The sequence below is a fragment of the Monopterus albus genome, unplaced genomic scaffold, assembly GCF_001952655.1.
Source record: "Monopterus albus unplaced genomic scaffold, M_albus_1.0 scaffold46.1, whole genome shotgun sequence".
NCBI lineage: Eukaryota > Metazoa > Chordata > Actinopteri > Synbranchiformes > Synbranchidae > Monopterus > Monopterus albus.
In genome coordinates this window covers 847,398-869,890 of record NW_018127926.1, presented here as the reverse complement: position 1 = coordinate 869,890, position 22,493 = coordinate 847,398, and the positions used below count along the sequence as shown (strand labels likewise).

Sequence of the window (22,493 nt, the reverse complement as noted above, 5' to 3'; positions counted from 1 at the left end):
AAGCAATGACAGACAGAATAATTATATGGATATTTATTTTGACCATGGGACTGACTTCATATTCCTCTGACTGACTGGATGGATAAATAAATGACCACCTGATGACCATTTATTATACAGTAGGTAAACAGGTGCTATAGTGAGAGGCACAGCGAATAAGAAAGACATAGGGAGGCTACACTGCAGACAGACAGTGAGATGCTGAAGAAAGGAGCGAGGCAGCAGATAAAAGAAGAGTGATGGAGACCATATCTCCAGGCAGCAACACAGGGAATTACTGTAATAGTTTTTGTCACTCCCCTTCTTTATCATCCCCTGTTCTTTCTCTTTCTGTCTATTCCTCTCTTCTTTGTCCCATTTCAAACATGCCTTTCACAGTGTGTCTTCTCTCAGAAGCATTTTAGAGGCTGATTCTGTTCATTTATCAGTATACGTGTGTGTGTGTGTGTGTGTGTCTGATAAAATTAATGAAATTCATATTCAATAAAATATAACTCCGTGTACTTTCTCATACTGACAAGACATACAAGGGTGAAGGCATTCATGTGGTGCTTCATTTCCTGATCGCACTGCATATAGAAATAATCTACTTTCTTTCTACTTCTGCTATATAAATAATGCAAACTCTGACTGATGCCATTTAAATGGCAATCTGGTATTTACAACTGTACATCACAAGAAAACTACAACATCATTTTTCTTCCTCTTTGTCTGTACACCAGTTCTGTAAGTGGCATCCATTACATTTTTTTTTCTTTTTTTAATAATTGAAAGGTTCAAAAGGGGTTAAGTCTGTACTGATAATTTAACTTCTACAGTGTCTATGATGTGTGTGTGTGTTGTCTGTCAGCTGCTGTTCAGAAGCAACTACAACATGGGGGTTGATCCGGTTCTTTGCCTGCTGATGTTATTTATCTTTATTCTACAAATTAAAGTCGGTGGTTGGATCGGAAGGTTTGAGCCTTGTTTTTTTAACTGCGCTAAGCTCATACTTACTCTGTGGGGATAGCCCCACTCTCCCGCTGTCAGTTAGTGTCTCTGTGTGTGTATGAATGTTCAAGTGTAACTTTTAGCTCACCTTCTCCATCATCCCAGAAGAGTGATCCTTGAGCAGTTCCATTGTCGCTTAGGGCAACAATAAGTCCTAGAGGATTCCTCCGACTGGAACGGAGGTAGATAGGGTTAACAGATTGCTTAAGGACAACATCTATTAAACCTGCTGCTGAGGACAAATACATTAACATTTCTGCTGTGGGGGGGTCCACCTGATGTCATTGCTGCTGCTAGAACACAGTCATAGATAACATTTAATTTGATCTGTGCCACTCATATATGGCGACCTACAGTTCTTCTCTATGGAGCAGGAGTCACTCTCAAACACAGCTGCAATACACACCAGTGTGTGCCCATTACCCCCTGGCACACTAATCCTACAGAATGCTGACCTGTAGCTGTGTGCTGTCATGACATGTGTGCACCTACCTGTAATATGTAGTGTTCTCTGGTTTCTGCCAGGGTAGGATATATCCTCCTCTGATATGAAGGTTAATATGGTGGAGGGGCGCTGACATGTTAACCATTTGACCTCGCACTCCAATATCTTCACCCTGATGGAAGCACCAAGAATATACTCAGATCTGTCTGTCTGTCTGTTCAGGTACACATTCAGAATTCTGTGTTTTGGAGATGCAAGCCAGGCAAATAACCCTGCCAGACTCACCCTGCCAGCTCCTTAAATACCATCTGTGACTTTATAAGAGTCTATTAAAATGAATGAATGTGTGGGTTTTTTTTCATACAGTTCCACACATTCATATCTAGGAGCTGCCAAGTGCAGCCACAGCCATCTAGGGTTGGCCTCCACACAGTCTCACTGGAAATGAAGTGCCTTGCTCAAGGGCTTCTTAGTGGCAGAGGACACTTCCAATTTTCTTACCCTGTCAAGTTATTCAAATGAACAAATGCCACAAAATAGCTTGTGTAACCTTACTGTGAAATTTTATGGATACGTAAATATCTGTAGCTGATAATGGAGGCTTGGTTGGCAACATTCTAACTAGATGAAAAATAGTTAGACATAGAGCGGTGCCGAAAACGTGCTGAAGCACTAAAATGAAATCTCTAACTAAACTGGCTTTTAGTCCAGCAACCACCACATGTGGTGTTCTGCATACTAAAGAGAAAGTAGTATAAAATCAGGTTAGCTTGCCAGCAATCAGGATAAAAAAATCCAAGCAGGTAATAACTAAATGATTTGATTAAGTGGTTCCATGTAAAGCTAGATCTGCGATGGTAGTACAAAAGATAAAACCGCGTCTGTGCTTACTCATGCAAGAGTGGTCTGACTACTGTGCTTCCTTTTGCATGAGCCTCATACATCAGTGTGTACAGGTAGGGCAGGAGGGTGTAACGGATATTCAGGACATCCCGGGATGCTTCGGCGAAGGTGGTATCCCAAGAAACAGGATCTTGTCTCTGACAGGAAAAGAATTTAATTGTAGACAGTACAGAGAGCTTAACCAAGATGGACAATCATTAAAAAATCTAAATTTGTGTTAAATAATGGTTTATTGTGTCAAATTTGTGTTTACACAGTCATGTGAAGATTTGGGTTTTTTTGAATTTGAAACTCTACCCCCATAGTTACTGTTTTCTTGATCCTGCATGAAATCTGAAAGCGTAGTTTTTTTATATACAATATTTCTTTCATATTAGGAATTTTGGAAACTATACCCTGAATCATTTAGTTTATCGGGTAATTCCAAGGTAGACTAACTGGTTTAGGGAATGCAAAACATCTAAATATCTGTACAGCTTGCACTGACCGACTGTATACATTTAGCTGGAGACAAGTGCTTAGGGTCTGAGTAAACAGATTCACTGTTTCAGTAAAGACATACAGTATCTGTAATGCTCTGACTTTTCTTAGTTACAAGTACAGATACTGTACAGACTGAATAGAGACCTCTGCAGAAAAAGAATATGGATGAATAATTTAAGATTCATCTGTAAAATAAAGTGCACATTTACACACAGCTGCATTTTTCTAATCGTGTCATTATGTTTGTAGTGTCGACTTTTTCCTGTTTGAATTTTGCAAAATGCTCGAAAATGAATAACTTCAGGCATGAAGAGGGACTGATAGCCAGACTACCTAATTTGTAGCATGCCATAAATATGGGCTGTGTGAATTTATAATGATAAATGACACCCAGATTATTGTGCCACACACTAGACTGACATTTACCTCATTTTAATTGGCAGCAACTGTATCATCCCCTTGAGAGACAAGGACAGAAAAAGAGGACACAGTGTACTGCCATTATGTAGATATGGGCCAATCTAAATGCATTAGCTCATTGTCTGGAATGGTAGCGAGGACAATAATTAGTCTGGTCAAGCTCACACACACTTACTGGGAATCATGAAAATTCTCAGCTGAAGCATGTCATAAACATATGCTCCTCTCTATGATACCATATGTGTTTGTGTCTTTGTGTGTATACCATTTGCTAATGACTTTTGGGGCGTCTAAGGCTTTGCGTCTCATTTTTTGGCACTAAACAGTGAAATTGCATGTGTTCATATTTACTCAGACGTCACAGTGAGGTTTTGCAGCTGAGAAGCAGAAGAAATGCGGCACTGCAGGAATTTTCATGTCTGGTTTCATGCAATATGTATTTTAAGACGTTCCCATTTAGGGAGGCAAAGGAGGAGAGAATGGAAATATATACGAATATCCTCAGCACCTGATTTACCACCGCAGTTCCCAGCGGGAACTGAGAATAAAGCTGGTGTAAAATTTGCAGCTCTGTTGTCAGTGTGGCAGCTGTTAGTCATCTCAGACCTCGTCTGAGTTAACATGTTTGAGGAGGGAGAGAGTGTTTGTAAATCGCATCACTAACCAGAGGAGAGTGTGAGGGGCTTTTGCAGGCTTTCAAGGTCCCACCACGCTTAAGTCAATGAACAAAATAACAGATGGTTTGGTGATGTTACATCAAGTTTCAGACCTATATCAGGCTTAGTTAATCATGAGTAATTTATGAAAACATTCCTTTAACTTTCTCTCAGTTTCTTGTTATGAGGATTAAGAGGTTTTGTAAATATTGCAACGGACAGCATGGTGCCACAGTGGTTAGCACTGTCACCTCACAGCAAGAAGGTTCCGGGTTTGAACCCTGGTCGATCGATGCCTGTTTTGTGCCAGGTACTCCGGCTTCCTCCCACAGTCCAAAGACATGCAAACTTAGGTCGATGGGAGTCTCTAAATTGCCTGTAGGAGTGAATATGGGTGTGTGTGATAGACTGGTGACCTGTACCAAGGTGTACCTTGCCTCTCACCCAATGTTAGCTGGGATTATAGATGGGACTGTCTATGTGGCTGTTCCTTCACATTGTGGCACACCAGGCCAAAGAAATACAAAGCAAAATACATATCTATGTCTGTGCTGGGATTTAATGCATCTATTCTGAAGTTGTATGGTAACTTAAAGGATCAAACTTTATTGCTGCTCTGGCACCTTGAAGCTGCAAGGACCATGTCTGCATATGAAACTGCACTCAGGCATGCCTTAGAGACCTGACTTAGAAAAGAATGTCACCAAACCTGCAGAAACTTTGCTGGGAGATAATGCACTAGTTAATTTGAAGATTTGAAGTCAGAAGCTGACAAATGGCATTCAGTGGAGCACTGTGCTCCTCACCGAGCATTCAGTCAAGGAAGTCTACTCAGTTTTGTTAAAAGCTTGATAGGCAAGTATCAGTACCGAAACCCTTCTCTCATATAAGTCTGTTTTGTGCCATGGTAACGTACAGATGTTTGCCCTCACAACTTGTGGTTTTAATTTCTCAAATAAAAGAGTTTGCTGTTTACTCTGTCATATCATTTTAAGTAAAATATCTTTGGATTTTAGCCCTGGTGGTCAGACAAAACAGGGACAGGGCTCTGGAAAATTGTGACAAACATTTTTCTGTATTTTTTGATGTTCTATAAACTTCACAGTTAATGAATAAAAAATTAACAGATTAATTGATAATAAACATAGTTGTTAATTACAGCTCTCCAATCAATAACATAGGGGACAGATGTACCACTGACCTATTCTCTGTTACTGCAGAAGTTAGGGTTATGGAACTTAAGTCAAATCATGACTCAATTTATGCCGACAATCCCTGAAAGAAATCAACGCGAAGTGTTGGATCACTCCAGAGATGTTTATCTGTGTAAAATAAAAACAACAGACAACACTATGCTAAAAATACCTGCCATTCATGGTTGTATTTTGTGAGCAAGGTCTAAGATGCTGGAGAGTGCCAGAAGGTGAAAGTACAATGCCTGTTGCAGGATTCTAAGTTAGCTTGATTTGTGTTGTGCCCAGAGTGAGGATGAAGAAAACTAATGGAAGTTGGAAAGACCCCCAAACCTTTCCTTAGAGCAGCCGAGCAAGTTTGAGGCAGGAATTTAGTGAAGGCAGCAGTGGCAAAATAGGCTTCCCCTATGGGCTTGGGAGTGTAATGCATAGGAAGTATACCACATTACTGGGTAATGTAACGCACATAAAGTACTGCTGTTGCTAGACAGCATAGATACTAGATCATGTTAGCTAGCTAGATACTTGAATTTTGAAGACACTGAATATTTTAATTGAATATTAAAAGAGCATTTGGCCTGTTTGTCACTTCTACATCTGCGTGGCTTGGCCAAGACCAGGTTATATCACTAGAAGTGTAGCATGGAGGATCATTACAATCCCTGCACATATCGACGTAACAGAAATAAGTTTACCTTAAGATTTCTGTACTATTTTGGCAGGCTGTACCTTTAACCCAACAAGTAGGCATGAAAGTACAGTTGTGCAACTTGTATTTAAAGCAAGATTACTTTGGGGTCATACAGCTGTTCACAAAAACATTTCTGGATATCAGCAGATGACATGTCTTCAAATGAAGTGTGATCAGAGAAGATGCTGATCTCACACAATCAGCATAAAAGTAAAAACTGTTCATAGGACAGGTATAGACCACACAACATAAAATACACTATAATGCTAATTCGTTCTAGTCCTATGTGCACTCATTAATTGCTTTACTGTTGAGGCTGTCAATAAATAAAGGTTACAATTACAAACAAGATAATCTCCTAAAAAGTTGGTTTTTACTTTTTAACCTTCACACACACAAATCCTGCATGACTTGACAGTTATACCACTGTCTGTTGAGTCCTCAAGGTAGCCTTTTCATCTGTAGAAAACCAGAGGAGGAACTGATGAAAAGATGCGAGCGTGGAGTGCGGAGACTGAGAGGCAGGCAGAGAATCCATCTTATGAATTCACCTAATTTATGACCACATTTATAAAGGCAAAGGGACTTGTAGCACACACTGATTGTAGACAGATATGTGTGTGTGCACATACTTACACACGCAGCTTCAAGGAAAAATGAGGTTATCTGAATGTTGTCGGCCCTTCTCATCTTTTCTGTCCTCTACATGGTCTTTCTCTTCATTTATCTGTCTGGAATCTACTCCCTCCCCCCAGCTCATAAAACCTTTTGAGTTTCTGCTTTGCATTGCAGAGCTCACATCAGAAACAGAAAATATATTTAGATGAACAATAATATGTCTCTTTGGGTGAATAATACACATGACTCCAGTATGACTGTGCTGCTGAAGCAAAGCTCGGTGGGAAATGTATCTTGTTTAATTAATTTTGCGTTGTTCTGATATGACTGTGGACACTGCAGTATACTCATGGTGCAGTGAAATTATTTCAAGGTCAATATTGAAAGTTGTCTGAGGGCGAAAGAAACACTAGGCGTGACAGAGCTCTGGGAATGACTCTGCAAAATCTCTCCTCTCTCTTTCTCTCCCCACTGTCTCTGACCTTGTGTACCCTCCGGTCTGGTTTCTGGTGTTAATACTTTGTTGTCCAATGCCTTGTTAAGTAGACTGGAGGTTAAAGTCACTAACTGTCTGATGACTGGGGATTTTATATGGCTGTGTGTGGGGAAAAATACAGTTTTACAGTAGGTTACATAAATAGTTGACCTTGATTTTCCTTTCTCCCATCACTCAGTCCTGGGTTGTTGTTTTTTTTTTATTCTTTTTACCAAGCACTCTCCCTCCAGGTGTTTCAAAATTGGTAAATGATTTATTCAACCTTGTCCTAGGTCTCACATCCTTATTACTACTCCATGTCGCCACCATTTAACTTGCTAAATTGCCATCTTGTTTTACTCCCTGCCAATTTTATTTCTCATCATGTTTTATTTTTCTCTGTCTCATAGCCTATGAACGTCCCTCCCCCTCCCTATTCCCTTTATCTGTGTTTGCTTGTCAGTACTTTTCCTCTTGATCCTTCTGTTCTTTTTCTCCTAATACTGTTAAAAAAATAAACAAACAAAAATGATTGGGGTGAATTAATGCATGCTATTGTACTGAGTAGGTTTTATATTTTTGAAACAAAAATAAGGATAAAGAAAACTCATGGTTTTAATTAGGTTGTATTCCATACTACTGCATTTTTCACCACACAAAAAGCAAAGAAGCCTGGGCTTTTTGGGTCCCCAGTGAAATTTTGTGTAATAGCAGTGTCCTTCTCCAGTTTGTCCAAAATGTAAGGCCATTTTCAGATGACAATAAGTTATTAATCTATTAATCTTTGTAGTAACAGAATATTGCTGTATATTATTGTAAGGTGATGTTAGGTAAAAAGCATTGCTTTCATTAGTCATGTTCTGTGTGGCTTTAGGTTCAGTAAGTTGAGTTTTGTTACCATGAGCTACCATGATCAGATCATATGAGCAGAGTGGAGCAGTGAGAATTTCCACTCCTCGCTCCACTCTCCAATGCAAAGCCACACCAAGTCTCTCCACTCATTATCACTGAGCATTCAACACAGATTGCATCCCATTCCACTGTGCCTGTTGGCTCCTGATGCTATTAGGTGTTGGGGGAAGTTCCTGGAGCAGGTCCCAGTTTTGCCACTAGGTGGTAACTGTCAGTACTGGACACAATTATGTTCTGGAAAATCCCTAAAAGCCCGATAGTTTGACAAAATTATTTATGGCAGCTTCTAGGTGGATCAAAAGAAAAATCAGAGGAGTGGGTTGTGATTTTGCTCCAGGGAGGAGCTGTAAAGGACACTATAAAACAGGAGCCTCAGGAAATTCAGTTCAATTGTTCCCTGGGGCCCCACTTGGTTTATTTGCCTGTTATTTTGAGGAGCACAAATAAACCTCAGACTTTAGAAGACTTGGGTGATTTTTTTTTTTTTTTTTTTCAAGAGTTTTTAAGAAATGTTCAGTTGTTTTGGAGAAGAGCCAAAGCCATTCTGGCTCAGGCTGGGATTTTTTCTCTGACATAACCTTAAAAATGTGTAAACTTAGCTGAGTTATACCTACTAAAAGCCCTATTCTGTTTGGTATTTTGACTTGATTGAATTTGTCATTAACAGGCCAATTTACAGAGCTTGAACCCTGAGTCTTTTTAGCTGAACCCCAAATATTTCACTATTTATTACATGTAACATTGCTTTTCTCCTCTTCTTTCATCAGCCCCTTTCAGTCATTGAAGAGTCAGTGGATCATTTTGTTCTGTATGCCACAAAATTTGGCAGATAATTTTATTTATTGTAGTATAAAGTGTGCCTTAGTGGCTTTAAAAAAAAATCATATTGGTTTTTGTTATTACTTTATTGTTCCACAAGGTACACCAGGTGAAACATTTCACTGCAGGGAAATACAATGGAAATTCAGTCAGATTACAGGCTATGATGAGTTTATTTTACTGTTTGAAATACAGCTTTGTTTTAATTAGTTTCATATGTGCTTAATGGCCACTATAATAGGTACACCTGTAGTGGCAAGTTGCACTGTTAACTTAGTTATCGTGTTATTATATTTAGTGTTGATACTGTTTACAGTACTGCATGTGACTCCAGCTAACATGAAGAAATGACTTGAATAATTTATTTAATACATATATTAAAAACATTAGTTTTATTCAGTAATACTATTTGTATGTTATACTACATTGTTGTAATAAGTACTGATCACATTTTTACAGTGTATTGGTAAAATACTAATACTGTTCTCCCATGATTCCCTCTCTTACTTTTTGTCACCCTTACTTTATCTTATCCTCTCAAATTGTCATTTTGTGCTGCCCTCTCCTGCAGTGTGTCAGATTTTTCTGTCAGTTTTCTCCATGTTTAAACACCCATTTGCAAGCTATTATTAAATGATTGGAATCATAGGGTGTATGTGTGTGCGGAGCGGGGGTTAGCTGGTGCGCGGTGGTACCCAGATCACCTTGAGAATTCAATTATATCCCCACACTATACCATCAAAAAAGCACCAGCACCAACACACACACAGACACACACAACTATGTCCTGTCTAGTATTGCAGACTCCAGTGCAGAGAAATTTCGCCCAGTGGGATCGATCTCTGGACGGGCATTATTGGATTTCTCAGATGTGTTCCAACGCTCTTAAAGGTCACTGCTAGAATGAATGCCACCAACACTACACCACCAAACAGGTCTATCTTTTTTGTGTGTTTATGTCCGTGTGTGTGTGTGTGCGTGTGTGTGTACACATGTCTTTCAATGTGAATAAATTTTAGTTCGATACCAAAGAACTTTTTGAGGGTTTTAGGTTTATGGTTAAAATTATGTTAGGGCAAGGGCTCAGAATAGGCATTTTGTTGTAACGGTTAAGGGTAGGGTAAAAGAGAGTAACACACTGCCACAGCTGTCAAACTGAAGTGTGAAGTCAAGATTTATGACGATTTATGACTCTAAGCACCGCCCAATTTTGGCACTTCGCTTCCGCCTAGATCAAAGGCTATCAACTTTTATTTCAAAACAATTCATTATAGGTTTGACAGAAAGTTTTCACTCATGTATGATTTTATAACAGCATTAAAGGATTTTATTAGGGTTTCCAGTGGGAATGGGACTGAGCAACAACCCACAAACTAGGGTTATTACATCAAAAGGATTTTATTACATTACTCTAATCCATGCCAAACACCTCCTATGTAAGTGAGCGAAATACAGGCAGAGAATATGGTTTAATAATCTGAAAGTAGCTAAAGTTATCAAATTAATGTTGTGAGGTAAAGTTTTTCTCCAACATGTAGCGATGTCGTGGTCGGTAAAACAGGAAGTATGTGAGTTTCATTACAAACTTGTAAACATGAATATCGCTAAAGTTTGAACCAAAAAAAATTGAGATATCTACATTAACTCACAGAAAAAGAAGATAAATGTGATACACATCTGGAAAATAAATTTTTAAAAAAGTTTAAAAAGGCATTTTTTTTCCCTCCACCTAATGTATGTTATGAGGTGGTGTCTGTGTCTGTGGTTACTTTCAAAGCCTAAAAAGTAAAAGTCATTTGGCCTGGAACTCTTGGGTCTGTGGGGACAACATGTTGTCCAAGGCTACTCTGCAGGCCTGGGCATGATTAAGTGCTGCATTGCACTGGTTCTGCATAGGACCACAGGGCATATTGTGGCCTGAATGGAGTGGTTGGTGAGCCACTGGCATGCCACCTGTGAAGCACCATGGAGCGGTGAAAGATCCTTACACTCGCTGCTGATTCTGCATAGGGATGATGGAAATATCGCTGTCCAAAAGGACCACCTGTGGATTGCTACAGCCTGAGGGAGAATGAGTCTGATGTACCTGTTTTTGTAGAATATTTTATGTGACTTGTTCTTCACCAACCTAAGGAAATTATTTATTTATTTTTTACTACTCGGACATGATTCACCCAGTGATCAAACAGGGCTACTGGCGAATGGAAAGGGTGGTTTTAAGTCTGTTTGTTTTTGTTGGACCTTCGCTGAAACTAGGATTTAATCTGTTTTCACGGCCTACTAGATGATGCGGTAAGTTTCGCCTTTTGTTAACATCTGCATGCTGCATGGGTGTTAAAAAATATAAAATTTTAAACCCAAAAATAAATATTTTCAGGAAGGAAATTGTATTTCGATGGGTTTGCAACCCAGCACATTTCTATGTGAGTGTTGTTCTCTTGTTTTGATTTCACTCACCCGGTTACCCTTGCCATTGTGGTTGCGTGAGTATGGATAGAAGGCACCAAGCTGCATCCAGCGAAGACACATTTCATACTCAGCTGCATTAAAGAACCCACATATGTCTGCCCCAGTCTGAAAGAGATGGACAAAGAAAGAGCCTGATGTGTGAGAGTGGACAGAAATGGACGGAAAGAAGATACATACTGTATGGGCATCGGTGTGCAGACTACAAAGAGCACCCTCCAACTACAGGAACTGCGGTGACACTATTTTTGTTGCAAGCATCATGTTTCTGAGGTGTCCTTGAGGAATTTGGTGCCAGAGTGAGAGATGTTGTTTGTGTATCTGACCCTGTGGCTGGACTGGGGAGCATGCAAATCATTTTCCATATAGGGATCAATAAGGTGTCACATTATGATTATTATTAGACTTGCTGAGGAGATGAGAACTGACAGAAGGACTAAGTGAGCCAGGAATAAAGACAAAGAGAGGGGCAAACAAGCAAAGACAGAGAAAGCAAGGAAAACAATGTAAAAATGTAACTTTCATTTAAGTCTACTCAGTTAATAAGAAATCTGCATAGGTCATGACATAGTAGTATAAGGCCTCTTGCTTGGATTAGGGCTTGTAATGATATGCTTTGCATTGTATCTCAAGATGCCCTTTGATCAAAGTATCTAGCAAACACAATAACATCACTCAGCCTGCTGTAATCTACTTAGACAGTACAAGGTCACATCAATAAGATTATGTTGTGTCAAAACCAAGCTCAGATGGCCACACTTACATAAGAGATGCCAAACAGACTGAACTCCATCATGCCTGTAGGACAAAGGAAAATGGGGAGTTATGTCAAATTAAGAATTAATTTTTCATTTATATGTTGCACAGCACACTGTCTTCTAATTAATGTCACAATATCGATACAGTTATAAGTATAACATTTTATTTGCTGTACATATGTTTACTATATGTTTATATTTGCATTATATATACCTATAATGGATGCCAATAGCTGGTTCCAGCTTGAAGTGTTATCTCCTAGCCAATGTCCAGCCCATTTTCCACTGGAGGGGTAAGTGGACCTGGTCACTACTACACCTCGTTTTTCTGTGACGGCTTGCAGCGCACTACACAGAGAGGAGAGACTCAGGGATATCTTACACATGGAAATTGCATACACATACAGTACATAAACTAACAACAAGCAGAATGTAAAGGTGCCTTCCTCCTAAATATAGCATGCTCATTTTAAAAGTGAATTAGCTTGTGCGTTTTTAAATTTAGCACTGTACAAACTAACAGTTCCCAAGCTAAAGCACCTGGGCTCAAGGCTCAGTGGTGCTGAGCCTCCCTAGGCTCTTCTGTAGCTGACTCTGCACTCTGGCCTACCTGTGATTTTACCACAAGGACCACTGAGGTTTCACATTAGTGGTTATTATCATAAATATTTGATGAGACTGTATTTCAGGGGCTAGTTGGGAGATATCAATTATGCATTTTCTGCGGCTGCATTTTCTTCCTAAAAATGCAATATGCAATGGTAACTCTCGCACTGCAGTACTTGCATTGGTTCCTAATCACCTACATCAAATTTGACTGTGTTCAGATTGTAGATGTCGGATTAGCATTAGCATGGTAATTTGTCTACTTCAAAATGCAGTCTGGTTCAGTAGGCAACACGAAAGCTTTTCTTTGGGATTGTGCACATCTGTAGTATAAAGTAATACCACCTATAATGCACACACCCAAAAATATAGAGGCTGACCTGCAAGAAAACAAACCAACCAACAGACATTAACACTTACTCATAGGTGGGCTGGGTGTGGGACCAGCCATAGATGTTATGAACGTCATAGTGCCTGACTCTCTTTCCATTACTGAGTATATGCTCGCTGTTCATGCACAAAGTCTTATGATTTAAGCCAAGATTTTTGGACTCCAGGGCTTTTGGAAGGGCACACAAACACACACACATAAACACAGAATCCTTTCAAGACACATCTCCTAATCTTGATTTCACATCTTATAATTTTAACCTGATTGCAACATGAAGAAAACAAAAAATAGAACATGTCTTACGTGGCATGTATGGAGGGTTCTCTAGAAGTGGATTACCAAGACAGGGTCCATCAACTGTGCCGTGGACAAAACTGGAAGGTTCATTCATGTCCTAAAAATAAAAAATTAGTGTAAATATGGAAGTGAAAATAAAATCATGTAGAATAAGAGCATAAATGCCATTTGTTCACAACTTTCTCTTTCAGATCACTCACAATCCAGAGGCCATCAAACTTCATGACATCATTGTAGAATTTCTTGATTTCTTGTTCCCACCACGTTCTTGTTGCAGTGCGGAAGAAATCAGGGAACGCAGTATAAGCCCTGTAGTTCTGGAAATGGGACAGTAAATGGTCTTATATGGTAAATTGTCTTATATAGTGCTTTTCTATACAATGACGCACATTCAAAATGCTTTAAACTATTGTCCCTTCACCCATTTGCACACACAAGCATTCAACACTCATGGGGTTCAGGGTTTTGCCCAAGCACACTTGGACTGAAGACACCGGGATTCAAACCACCAACCCTCCAGAGCCACAGCTGCCCCAAGTCACATGATCAGGAAATGAAATCTAAAAACTTTACCACATAATCACCACAAGAAAACCTCCATCAGTGGACTGAACGACTACAGACCTGTCGCCCTGACATCTGTAGTTATGAAGTCCTTTGAAAGACTAGTGCTGGCCCACCTGAAGGACACCGTAGACCCCCTGCTAGACCCCCTGCAGTTCGCCTACCGAGCAAACAGGTCAGTGGACGATGCAGTGAACATGGCACATGGCATTACATCCTGCAGCACCTCGACTCCCCAGGGACCTATGCACGGGCCTTCTTTGTAGATTTCAGCACGGCATTCAACACCATCATCCTGGGCATTCTCCACTCCAAACTGACCCCCCCCTCACACCCCGACACAACCTGTTTGAACTCCTCTCCTCTGGACGGCGTTACAGGTCGCTGTGCATTGAGACAACTGGGCACAAGGACAGTTTCTTTCCCCAGGCCATCACACTGATGAACACTTAACCCACGAAAGTATGATTGGACAGTAAGCCTTAGTGCAATACCTGTGTATATATACATTGTACAGATTACACAGACTCGTACAGGTCTCTAGTTTTAAGTACTCTATCTTTATCCCTTATCCCTATTTATCTCATTTCAACGAACATTCCTTGTTGTCTGCATTGTTTACTGTTTGTTTATTCTGCATTGTTTGCACTGTTTGTTGCTGTCAATATTGCTGTTAATACTGCTTATGTCCCTGGTAGGCTAGTGGTTAAGGCTAGTGGTTCAACCCGGGTTCAAATCAGGGTTGCATCAGGAAGGGCATCCGGCGTAAAACACGTGCCAAATGCAACATGCGAGTCATCAGTGTGACGATTCGCTGTGGCAACCCCTAAACGGGAAAAGCCAAAAGTGACTTTGTATTTTGTTATATTACACAGCCTTATGCTGGTTTACTGTTTGCACATTGAGAGCTGATGTACCTGAGTCAAATTCCTCGTGTGTCCATCACACCTGGCCAATAAAACTGATTCTGATTCTAATCTTGTCTGCTAGCAGCTGGAATGTTTAGACCAAACTCCTGATATGTCAGATGTTAGAAAGTACTGTGTATCAGCAAGGTGAGTATGGAAAATATTGTACCTTTACTTGGTACTCCCAGTCCTTAGATTCATCTACTGTGACATTGGGACGATCTGGCCAGACCTGCAAAAACAAAACAATACAAAGAGATTACTGATCATATCCCCGCACACCGTGCAACAGCCATTTCCTTCTGGTTTATTCCCATCTCCTCTTACCTTCCCCCACACAATTTCCTCACTGATGCTTTTGGGCCATTTGATGAAGACATCTGCTTCTTTACCATTCACAAAGGCAGGGTAATGATTAGTCTCATTACCTGAAATAGCTGGATCCTGGAATTAAATACACACAACTGTACAGTATTGTGTTTTTACATGGAGAGTGGCTATTGATTGGATAATTTAACATTCAGCCTTCACAAACATACAGTAAAGTTTAGACATCTTTAATATCTCTACATAATATTTATACCTGCCCTGTAGTTGGTGACCCTTCAGTCCCCAGTCCTGTGAATTTATCAATAGTTTGTGATATAATGTAATTACCAAAATGAAGATGAACCTCATGTGCTCTCCTCTCATGCGGTCAACCAGGGAAGGCAGATTTTCAAACTCTGAGTCCAGGACAAAGTCCAGCTGACGTTCCATGTAGTCAATGTCTGCATACTGCACATCCTGCAGGAGATGCCAATTGAAGCTGAAATTAACTGAAGTTACACTGATTTTATTTAATTAGAAATATCAAAACACAATGTGATAGCTTTAAAAAAAATGCATTTTGTTAGGGGTAGTCCTTTGAGAACTATTTGCTGCATATTCAGCTCCCAGAACTTCAGAGAGCTGGTACGCTATGAGTAATGAGAGTTGAATGAATTAATAACTGCTGTGAAAAAAAATTTAAAATCATAATTATGACTGATTTTTATTAAACTGCCACAGCCACGCCAGTTAACCGAAGCAGATCAAGAGATAAGAGCCAAAAGCAAATGGAAGTTTCACCTCCCTGCTCAGGAATTTGACATTATTGTAATAAAATGTACAATTGATTTTCTTAAAACTAAGTCAAGAAAATTGGTTTAAGGTTGGTTAGTTTGTAAAGCTGGCTGCTCTGTAGCGTTTTAAGTAGCTGCATATTCTGCTTCGTTCATTCCAGTTAATGCTACATGGTCTTTTTTTTTGGCTGACGTCAGCTCCTCACACAATGAAGAGGATGGGTCTCTGGCCTGTTGGGAAGTCTTGACAAAATGCTTTCACGAATAAATGTTATTCTGTTTTTTGTTACAAATTCGGTTCCTTATACTGTTTGGCAAACATGTTAATTCAATGTGAACATCAGATTTCACTGCTGGAGAGAATTACTGGTTCTACTACAAACTGGAAATGATGCTGTGAAACCTTGAAGGGATTTTAAATGAAATGAGAGGTCATGTGTTATTAGGTTCAACTATATATTCCCAACATAAACCATGAAGTCAATGTCTCTGTTTTCTCATTCAACAACCTTTTCTTTTTATCTAACTTACTAGGATGTAGATATTGTGTTCAATCATTTGTAAAACATACAATAGGTAGATACTGTGTTGGATTAAGCCAAGTCTATTCTGCTGAATGTGTGTACCGTTCAACGTATCAAGGCCGAGACTAAGCTACCAGATTGCATTTGTCCAGATTAGGGCAATGAAACATTTCCTTGTCCCAGAGCAATGAATGAATTAAATCAGCATTTTGGCAAAACAGGTAAATGTACTCAAATTCAATTGGATAAGACAGACAGTACAGTATGTGGGCAGTATCAGCACTGTGTGCTACTGTATAATATTCTTGTAGTGTAGATGGCATTTATGAAGTTGTCATACATGAGTTTTGATATTTTCTTCATCACATAAACTTGTCTTAAAAAGAAATAATGGAAAATGAATAAATAAATATCATCATAATCCATTGCTTCTAAATTATTAATTCTCATTTTACAGTTTCTTTAAAGACAATTGGCACTGAAGCTAAAACTGTGTTTGGTCCACTGAAACCTGAACCTTTGGATGGGAACATATAGTTTTGTTGTTGATAGTTTGTTTATTTTTGTAGTATTTTTGATTACTTACAATATTCTAGATTGCTGTTGTGTTTAATTCTGACATGTTAAAAAAGCTTCTTTGTATGGGAACTTACATAGGGTATACCCGCTGCCTTCATGCCTTCATATAGCTGTTCTATCTCCGTATCATTGGCATAACCATAGCGACAGAGCTGGAACCCAAGGGACCAATATGCAGGTAGAACAGGTCGTCCAATCAGCTGTTGAGACGAAAAACAAACTAGGAAGTCAAAACCGTTCACCACAGAAAATCGTTGCTTTGCAGAAAAACAGGACAGTGTCCATAAAATGTTTGTTTGATTTTGTGTGTGTGTGTTTAGATTGGCTAAATGAGAGAGCGCAGTGAAGCAAGGAACTCCCAGCTGTTGCAGTCTATCAACTGGGGCCCAGGGCCAGACACAAAACACACTCACACACAAACATAGGCACAGAGGCACACAGATGAATGCACACACAAAGAGACGAGAAGTCCAAGAAGACTTACTTCAGTGTATTCCTGCACCACCATCTCAGGTGTAGGTCCCAGGACCATATAGAAATCCAGAATGCCTCCCACAGTTCGGTAGGTTAAAGATGGAGTAGGCTGGAAAGTCACATCTGAACACAAAGCAAATGAGACATTTACAGTGGGTACGGAAAGTATTCAGACCCCCTTAAATTTTTCACTCTTTCTTATATTGCAGCCATATGCTAAAATCATTTAAGTTCATTTTTTTTCCTCATTAATGTACACACAGCACCCCATATTGACAGAAAAACACAGAATTTTTGACATTTTTGCAGTTTTATTAAAAAAGAAAAACTTAAATATCACTTGGTCATAAGTATTCAGACCCTTTGGGGGGGTCTGAATACTTTCTGTACCCACTGTATGTGCCTTAAACGTTTATATGGCATGGGCTGTACAGTATATGCACTATATGTGTGTATGTATTATCTCACTATGTGTTGTACATGCTTGCTTTAGAGGTTAAACAGTGAGCAAGCAGTGAAAGAAGGAAGGCCAGGATGGGAGAACAAGAAAACATAAAACATTATATTCTACGGTATGAACCTCTGAAAATTCACCTTCTGTAAATACTAAATTTGAACGCATTTAAAAGAAAAAATTTCTATTCTCTTCTTCATGAGGACAGCTGAATAAAGCCAGATATGACATGACAAATGAGAAATGTATGGGTACAACACCGAGCGTGTGTGATGCATGCTCATTTGTCTGTGTTTGAGTGTGTTTTACTGCTCAGTATGCAAATATATCAAACTAGAGATGAGTAGAAAGTACTCGTTGCACATTGTTGGTCTTATTTAAGACTCCCTGTTAAAGGACAAGTGATTAACACACAGAAAATAGCCTCACTCATTAATACATAAATGGTTACTGAACACTGATTGAGTGTGATTGTGTGTCTGTGTGAGTAACGGTGGTTGGTGGCATTTGCATATGTGCTGGAAATACATGTGTATGTACAAGCATGTGTGTAATTTTTCATATTTCATTGTGTTTCTCTCACCCATAGCATTGCTGTTTAGCAGCAGCACACCGTGAGCGTCGGCGGTGGTCTCAAGGCCCATATAGAAGGGATGCACTCCATAGCTATTCATCTTGTACTGTAGTAAAAACAGGAAGAATCAAAGGGAAAGTGTGAGATGGGTATACGTTTGCTCTGCTCTGTCTGTATCTGCTCTTTGCTTGGGTGAGGATAGAATTTGGTTTGCTTTGTATCAGAGCTGCAAAATATCAAAGAATCGTTGCATGTGTGTTTTAGGTTAGGTTAGGGTTGGAGAATGTTGTTGCTTATCACAGGACCCTGAAGGTTTATTACGACATGGCCTGATACCCCACTCTTTGGTGCCAAATAATGGTTTAACATCAATTGTGTATTATCAAGTCAAGATTTCTGTTTGCCATTTATGCCTAAACAGACAGTCAGGCATATAGGAATTCTTGTGCAGCTCTCTTTTGGAGTCAGGTAAGGAGTCAAGAGCCAGAAAGAACATTTAGTCTTAAAATAAAAAAGTTACATAAAGGCAACAAAGCATTAAAACCGCAATACACAAAAATAGAGTAATAGTATTTTCCCCAGTGAACTTCAAACATCGCACTTATCAACTGTCTGTAGTAATGTTTGCTTGTGTGCTATTATATTCACTCATGAGCATTTTTCTTTACACCTTACAGGGCGGTTCTCATTATATTTATAAGTTTGACAACAACTCTGCTACAGTAGGCTTGCTCCCGGTACTATCGATATTGAACTGTTCTCCCAAAATCAGGGGGAAATGTTCCTACAACTAGTCTTTATGCAAATGAACTTGCACTGAATATAACATTTCTTTAAAGACAGACATCATGTGTTAGTTATAGCATCAAATGGTGCCCACAAATCCCCCCCAAAAACTTAGGCTGTAAACTAGCCTAAGTATGGAGATCTCAAAAAAGAGCCAAAGAACGAGTTGGTTTTTGGGAGGGATTTGAGTGGCTGCTGGGTGCTATAACACAATCAGAAAGTCCTAAATGTAGCATACAGAACATTAAGCTAATGATAAAACTAGATTGCTGGATACATGTACCATACACATCTTAGCAGAGCTTTGGTGCATTATCAGAGATTTATGGTTTAGGGAGTCCGTCTAACCAATCTGCTTGTGGATGCTTGATTTAAGAAAAAAAAATAATTCTGTGATAATTTTAATGATTACATATTAAACAGGCCCGACAGACACTGATCTAGCCGATAAATATGAATTAAACCATGCTAGGGCAACACCACGGATGCCCACTAAGTCGCGAAGGCGAGATATCAAAATGTCATGGTCCACCATGTCAAAGGCGGCAGTCAAGTCCAGCAGGACAAGAATCACATACTCCCCTGCATCAGTGGCCAAATAAATATCATTAACAACCTTTAGTAAGGCTGACTCTGTACTATGCATGCATTTAAAACCAGACTGAAAAACCTCCAATAAATTATTGTCATCTAAAAATGATTTAACCTGCGCATAGACCACTTTTTCTAAAATCTTCGAGATAAAAGGTAGCTTAGAAATAGGCCTAAAATTACTCAATATGGATTGAGTAATTTGCATTTGCTTGTCCTGATTTTCTGCATTCACATAAATTACTGCACTTTACAAATTATTCATATTCTAATGAGAGTGAGTGTATCGCAGTGAGAACATCATGAGTGTTTCTCCTTCAAAGTTTATATGAAGATACAACTAAACAGCCCAGGCAGTGAGGGCAAGTTATAAAAGTGCCAGGGTACAGGAAATCTGACATTTTCAGCGACAAAAACTCATGGGCAAGTCACACTCTGTCAGTCTGCTGAATGTCTGGTTCAAAAGAAGCTGTTAAACTGTGATAAAATGGTTCTGTCTCTGTGATGTTGTTGTTTGGATGTGTGCTTTTCCTGCCGTATGCCTGTGTGTGTTCCTGTGGCTCTTCTACATTGGTGTGACGGCCTGACTCTAGAAGGCTAAAGGTTGTTAGCTCGTCCACCCACGCAATGACAGCTACTGACAGTGTTCTCTTGGTTCCTACAGTAACTGTCTGTCCTTCTTGATGCAGTATGGGTACATTTACTTGGGCTTTATATTCTGGCTATGGATACTTTTTTAACAAAGCGGGATTTAGCAATTTACTCAGTCTTATAAAAGTTCATATAAATATTCTCCTTTATGGTGCATACTTACTGACTGAAGATGCCTCCTCCACAATACAAAGTCCAAAGACATTCCCTCGACTATCAAGCATTCAATCTCAGACTATATCTCTTTTTCATGTGGCTGCATTTGTATAACTTTGTGGTTATGTCTGTGCAAATTTAAAGCAAAATTAACAACACAAAAGAATCATGATCAGCAGTGTTCTTGTAAGAGAGAATGTTAACCTCAGCCAATAACTCTTTAGATTTAGGTTATGATGGTTCCACTGCAAGGCCACACCTTTAAAAAATTGGCCATCCATATTTTTTCATTGTACTTGATAGTCCTGGAGGCATCTCATAAATGGTAAAGCGATGTGTGAGGGGAAAAAAAAAAAGAGTTTTATGTCTTTACGAGAATATTTGTGGCCCGTGCTATCCCTTCCCCTGACTTTCAACAGTGACATATTTCAGCTGTTTAACTGCCGAGATATGGTGGCCATTGAAAGCAGTGACAATAATGTAGATTGCCCCTCCTTCACTGACAGGCTGGTTTGAACTGCTAGTTTAACATTAGCTTAGAAAAAAATTCAGCAGATGCAGCAGAGGCAATGGAGACAGAATAGGGAATATGGATGAATGGTAGGGGGTGTCTAAATTTTTAGCCTCAGTATTAGTATTAGTAGCTGTTCTTTTCTTTGTATCCAGTCTCTCCATGTTTTTGCTAATTACAGTATTCAGTATTGCTGCCTTGTGGTCTGAAGGTGTGGTGTGTAGAGATTTAACAGATTTTTGGGGGGATACAAAGAATGACTGGATTTTCTTTGGGCAAAAAAGGTTAAATAGCTTTTGTTGTATTGAAAACTTTAGAATGGGACAAGCATCAGTTGATGTTTACAAAATCCTACAAACCCAAAAGAGTGGACTGAGTGTCACATTGTTCTTTAAATAACATGACTACAAGTTACAGTAGTTCTCACTTGTATATACTGTATTAATCTGCCTACCGATTACTCTATGATCTAATTGAGATTATACTACCTGTAATCAAGTTGTCATATCTGATTTAATATTAGTACATCAAAGACAGTGTTTATACAAAGTAGAGTGTGGATACTTGAACCGAGCCCGATGGGAACCATCAATGCTGAAGGTTTCAGGCTAGGTTTGGACAGAAATTTAGAAATTGCGTTCAGGTCTGGAATAAGTTTGGACACAAATCTGTCAAACTTTAGGCTAGACAGCTGGAGCACTCAAATGTCTGCTTCATTTAATGATAACACCATACAAACTCAACTGTGTCCAACTTGGATTGGGTTCAGACAATATACAGTGGGTACGTAAAGTATTCAAACCCCCTTAAATTTTTCACTCTTTGTTATATTGCAGCCATATGCTAAAATCATTTAAGTTCATTTTTTTCCTCATTAATGTACAGACAGCACCCCATATTGACAGAAAAACACAGAATTTTTGACATTTTTGCAGATTTATTAAAAAAGAAAAACTGAAATATCACATGGTCATAAGTATTCAGACCCTTTGCTGTGACACTCATATATTTAACCTAGGTGCTGTCCATTTCTTCTGATCATCCCAGAGATGGTTCTACACCTTCATTTGAGTCCAGCTGTGTTTGATTATACTGATTGGACATGATTAGGAAAGCCACACACCTGTCTATATAAGACCCTACAGCTCACAGTGCATGTCAGAGCAAATGAGAATCATGAGGTCAAAGGAACTGCCTGAAGAGCTCAGAGACAGAATTGTGGCAAGGCACAGATCTGGCCAAGGTTACAAAAAAATTTCTGCTGCACTTAAGGTTCCTAAGAGCACAGGGGCCTCCATAATCCTTAAATGGAAGACGTTTGGGACGACCAGAACCCTTCCTAGAGCTGGCCGTCCGGCCAAACTGAGCTATCGGGGGAGAAGAGCCTCGGTGAGAGAGGTACAGAAGAACCCAAAGATGACTGTGGCTGAACTCCAGAGATGCAGTCGGGAGATGGGAGAAAGTTGTAGAAAGTCAACCATCACTGCAGCCCCCC

General features: G+C 39.4%; 2 protein-coding genes across 2 annotated transcripts in view; both read right to left on the bottom strand.

Moving 5' to 3' along the window:
• Nucleotides 1-2,322: 2,322 nt before the first annotated feature.
• On the bottom strand, nucleotides 2,323-13,507 carry LOC109960299 (maltase-glucoamylase, intestinal-like). Its single transcript, XM_020600285.1, has 7 exons — nucleotides 13,324-13,507; nucleotides 13,130-13,220; nucleotides 12,856-12,994; nucleotides 12,044-12,177; nucleotides 11,835-11,869; nucleotides 11,063-11,179; nucleotides 2,323-2,475 (listed from the first exon to the last, which is right to left on the bottom strand). The coding sequence occupies exons 1-7, from the start codon at nucleotides 13,345-13,347 to the stop codon at nucleotides 2,323-2,325; spliced, it is 693 nt and encodes a 230-aa protein (XP_020455941.1). The 5' UTR covers nucleotides 13,348-13,507.
• Nucleotides 13,508-14,700: 1,193 nt separating this feature from the next.
• The window catches only part of si (sucrase-isomaltase), a 47,737-nt gene continuing 39,944 nt past the window's right edge, over nucleotides 14,701-22,493 (bottom strand). The window contains exons 28-33 of the mRNA XM_020600439.1: nucleotides 18,313-18,409; nucleotides 17,286-17,398; nucleotides 16,876-17,001; nucleotides 15,253-15,381; nucleotides 14,923-15,039; nucleotides 14,701-14,827 (exon numbers count right to left, since the gene is read on the bottom strand). Of these exons, the coding sequence (XP_020456095.1) occupies nucleotides 14,735-14,827; nucleotides 14,923-15,039; nucleotides 15,253-15,381; nucleotides 16,876-17,001; nucleotides 17,286-17,398; nucleotides 18,313-18,409 (675 nt within the window). The 3' untranslated portion in view covers nucleotides 14,701-14,734. The remainder of the gene's footprint in view (nucleotides 14,828-14,922; nucleotides 15,040-15,252; nucleotides 15,382-16,875; nucleotides 17,002-17,285; nucleotides 17,399-18,312; nucleotides 18,410-22,493) is intronic.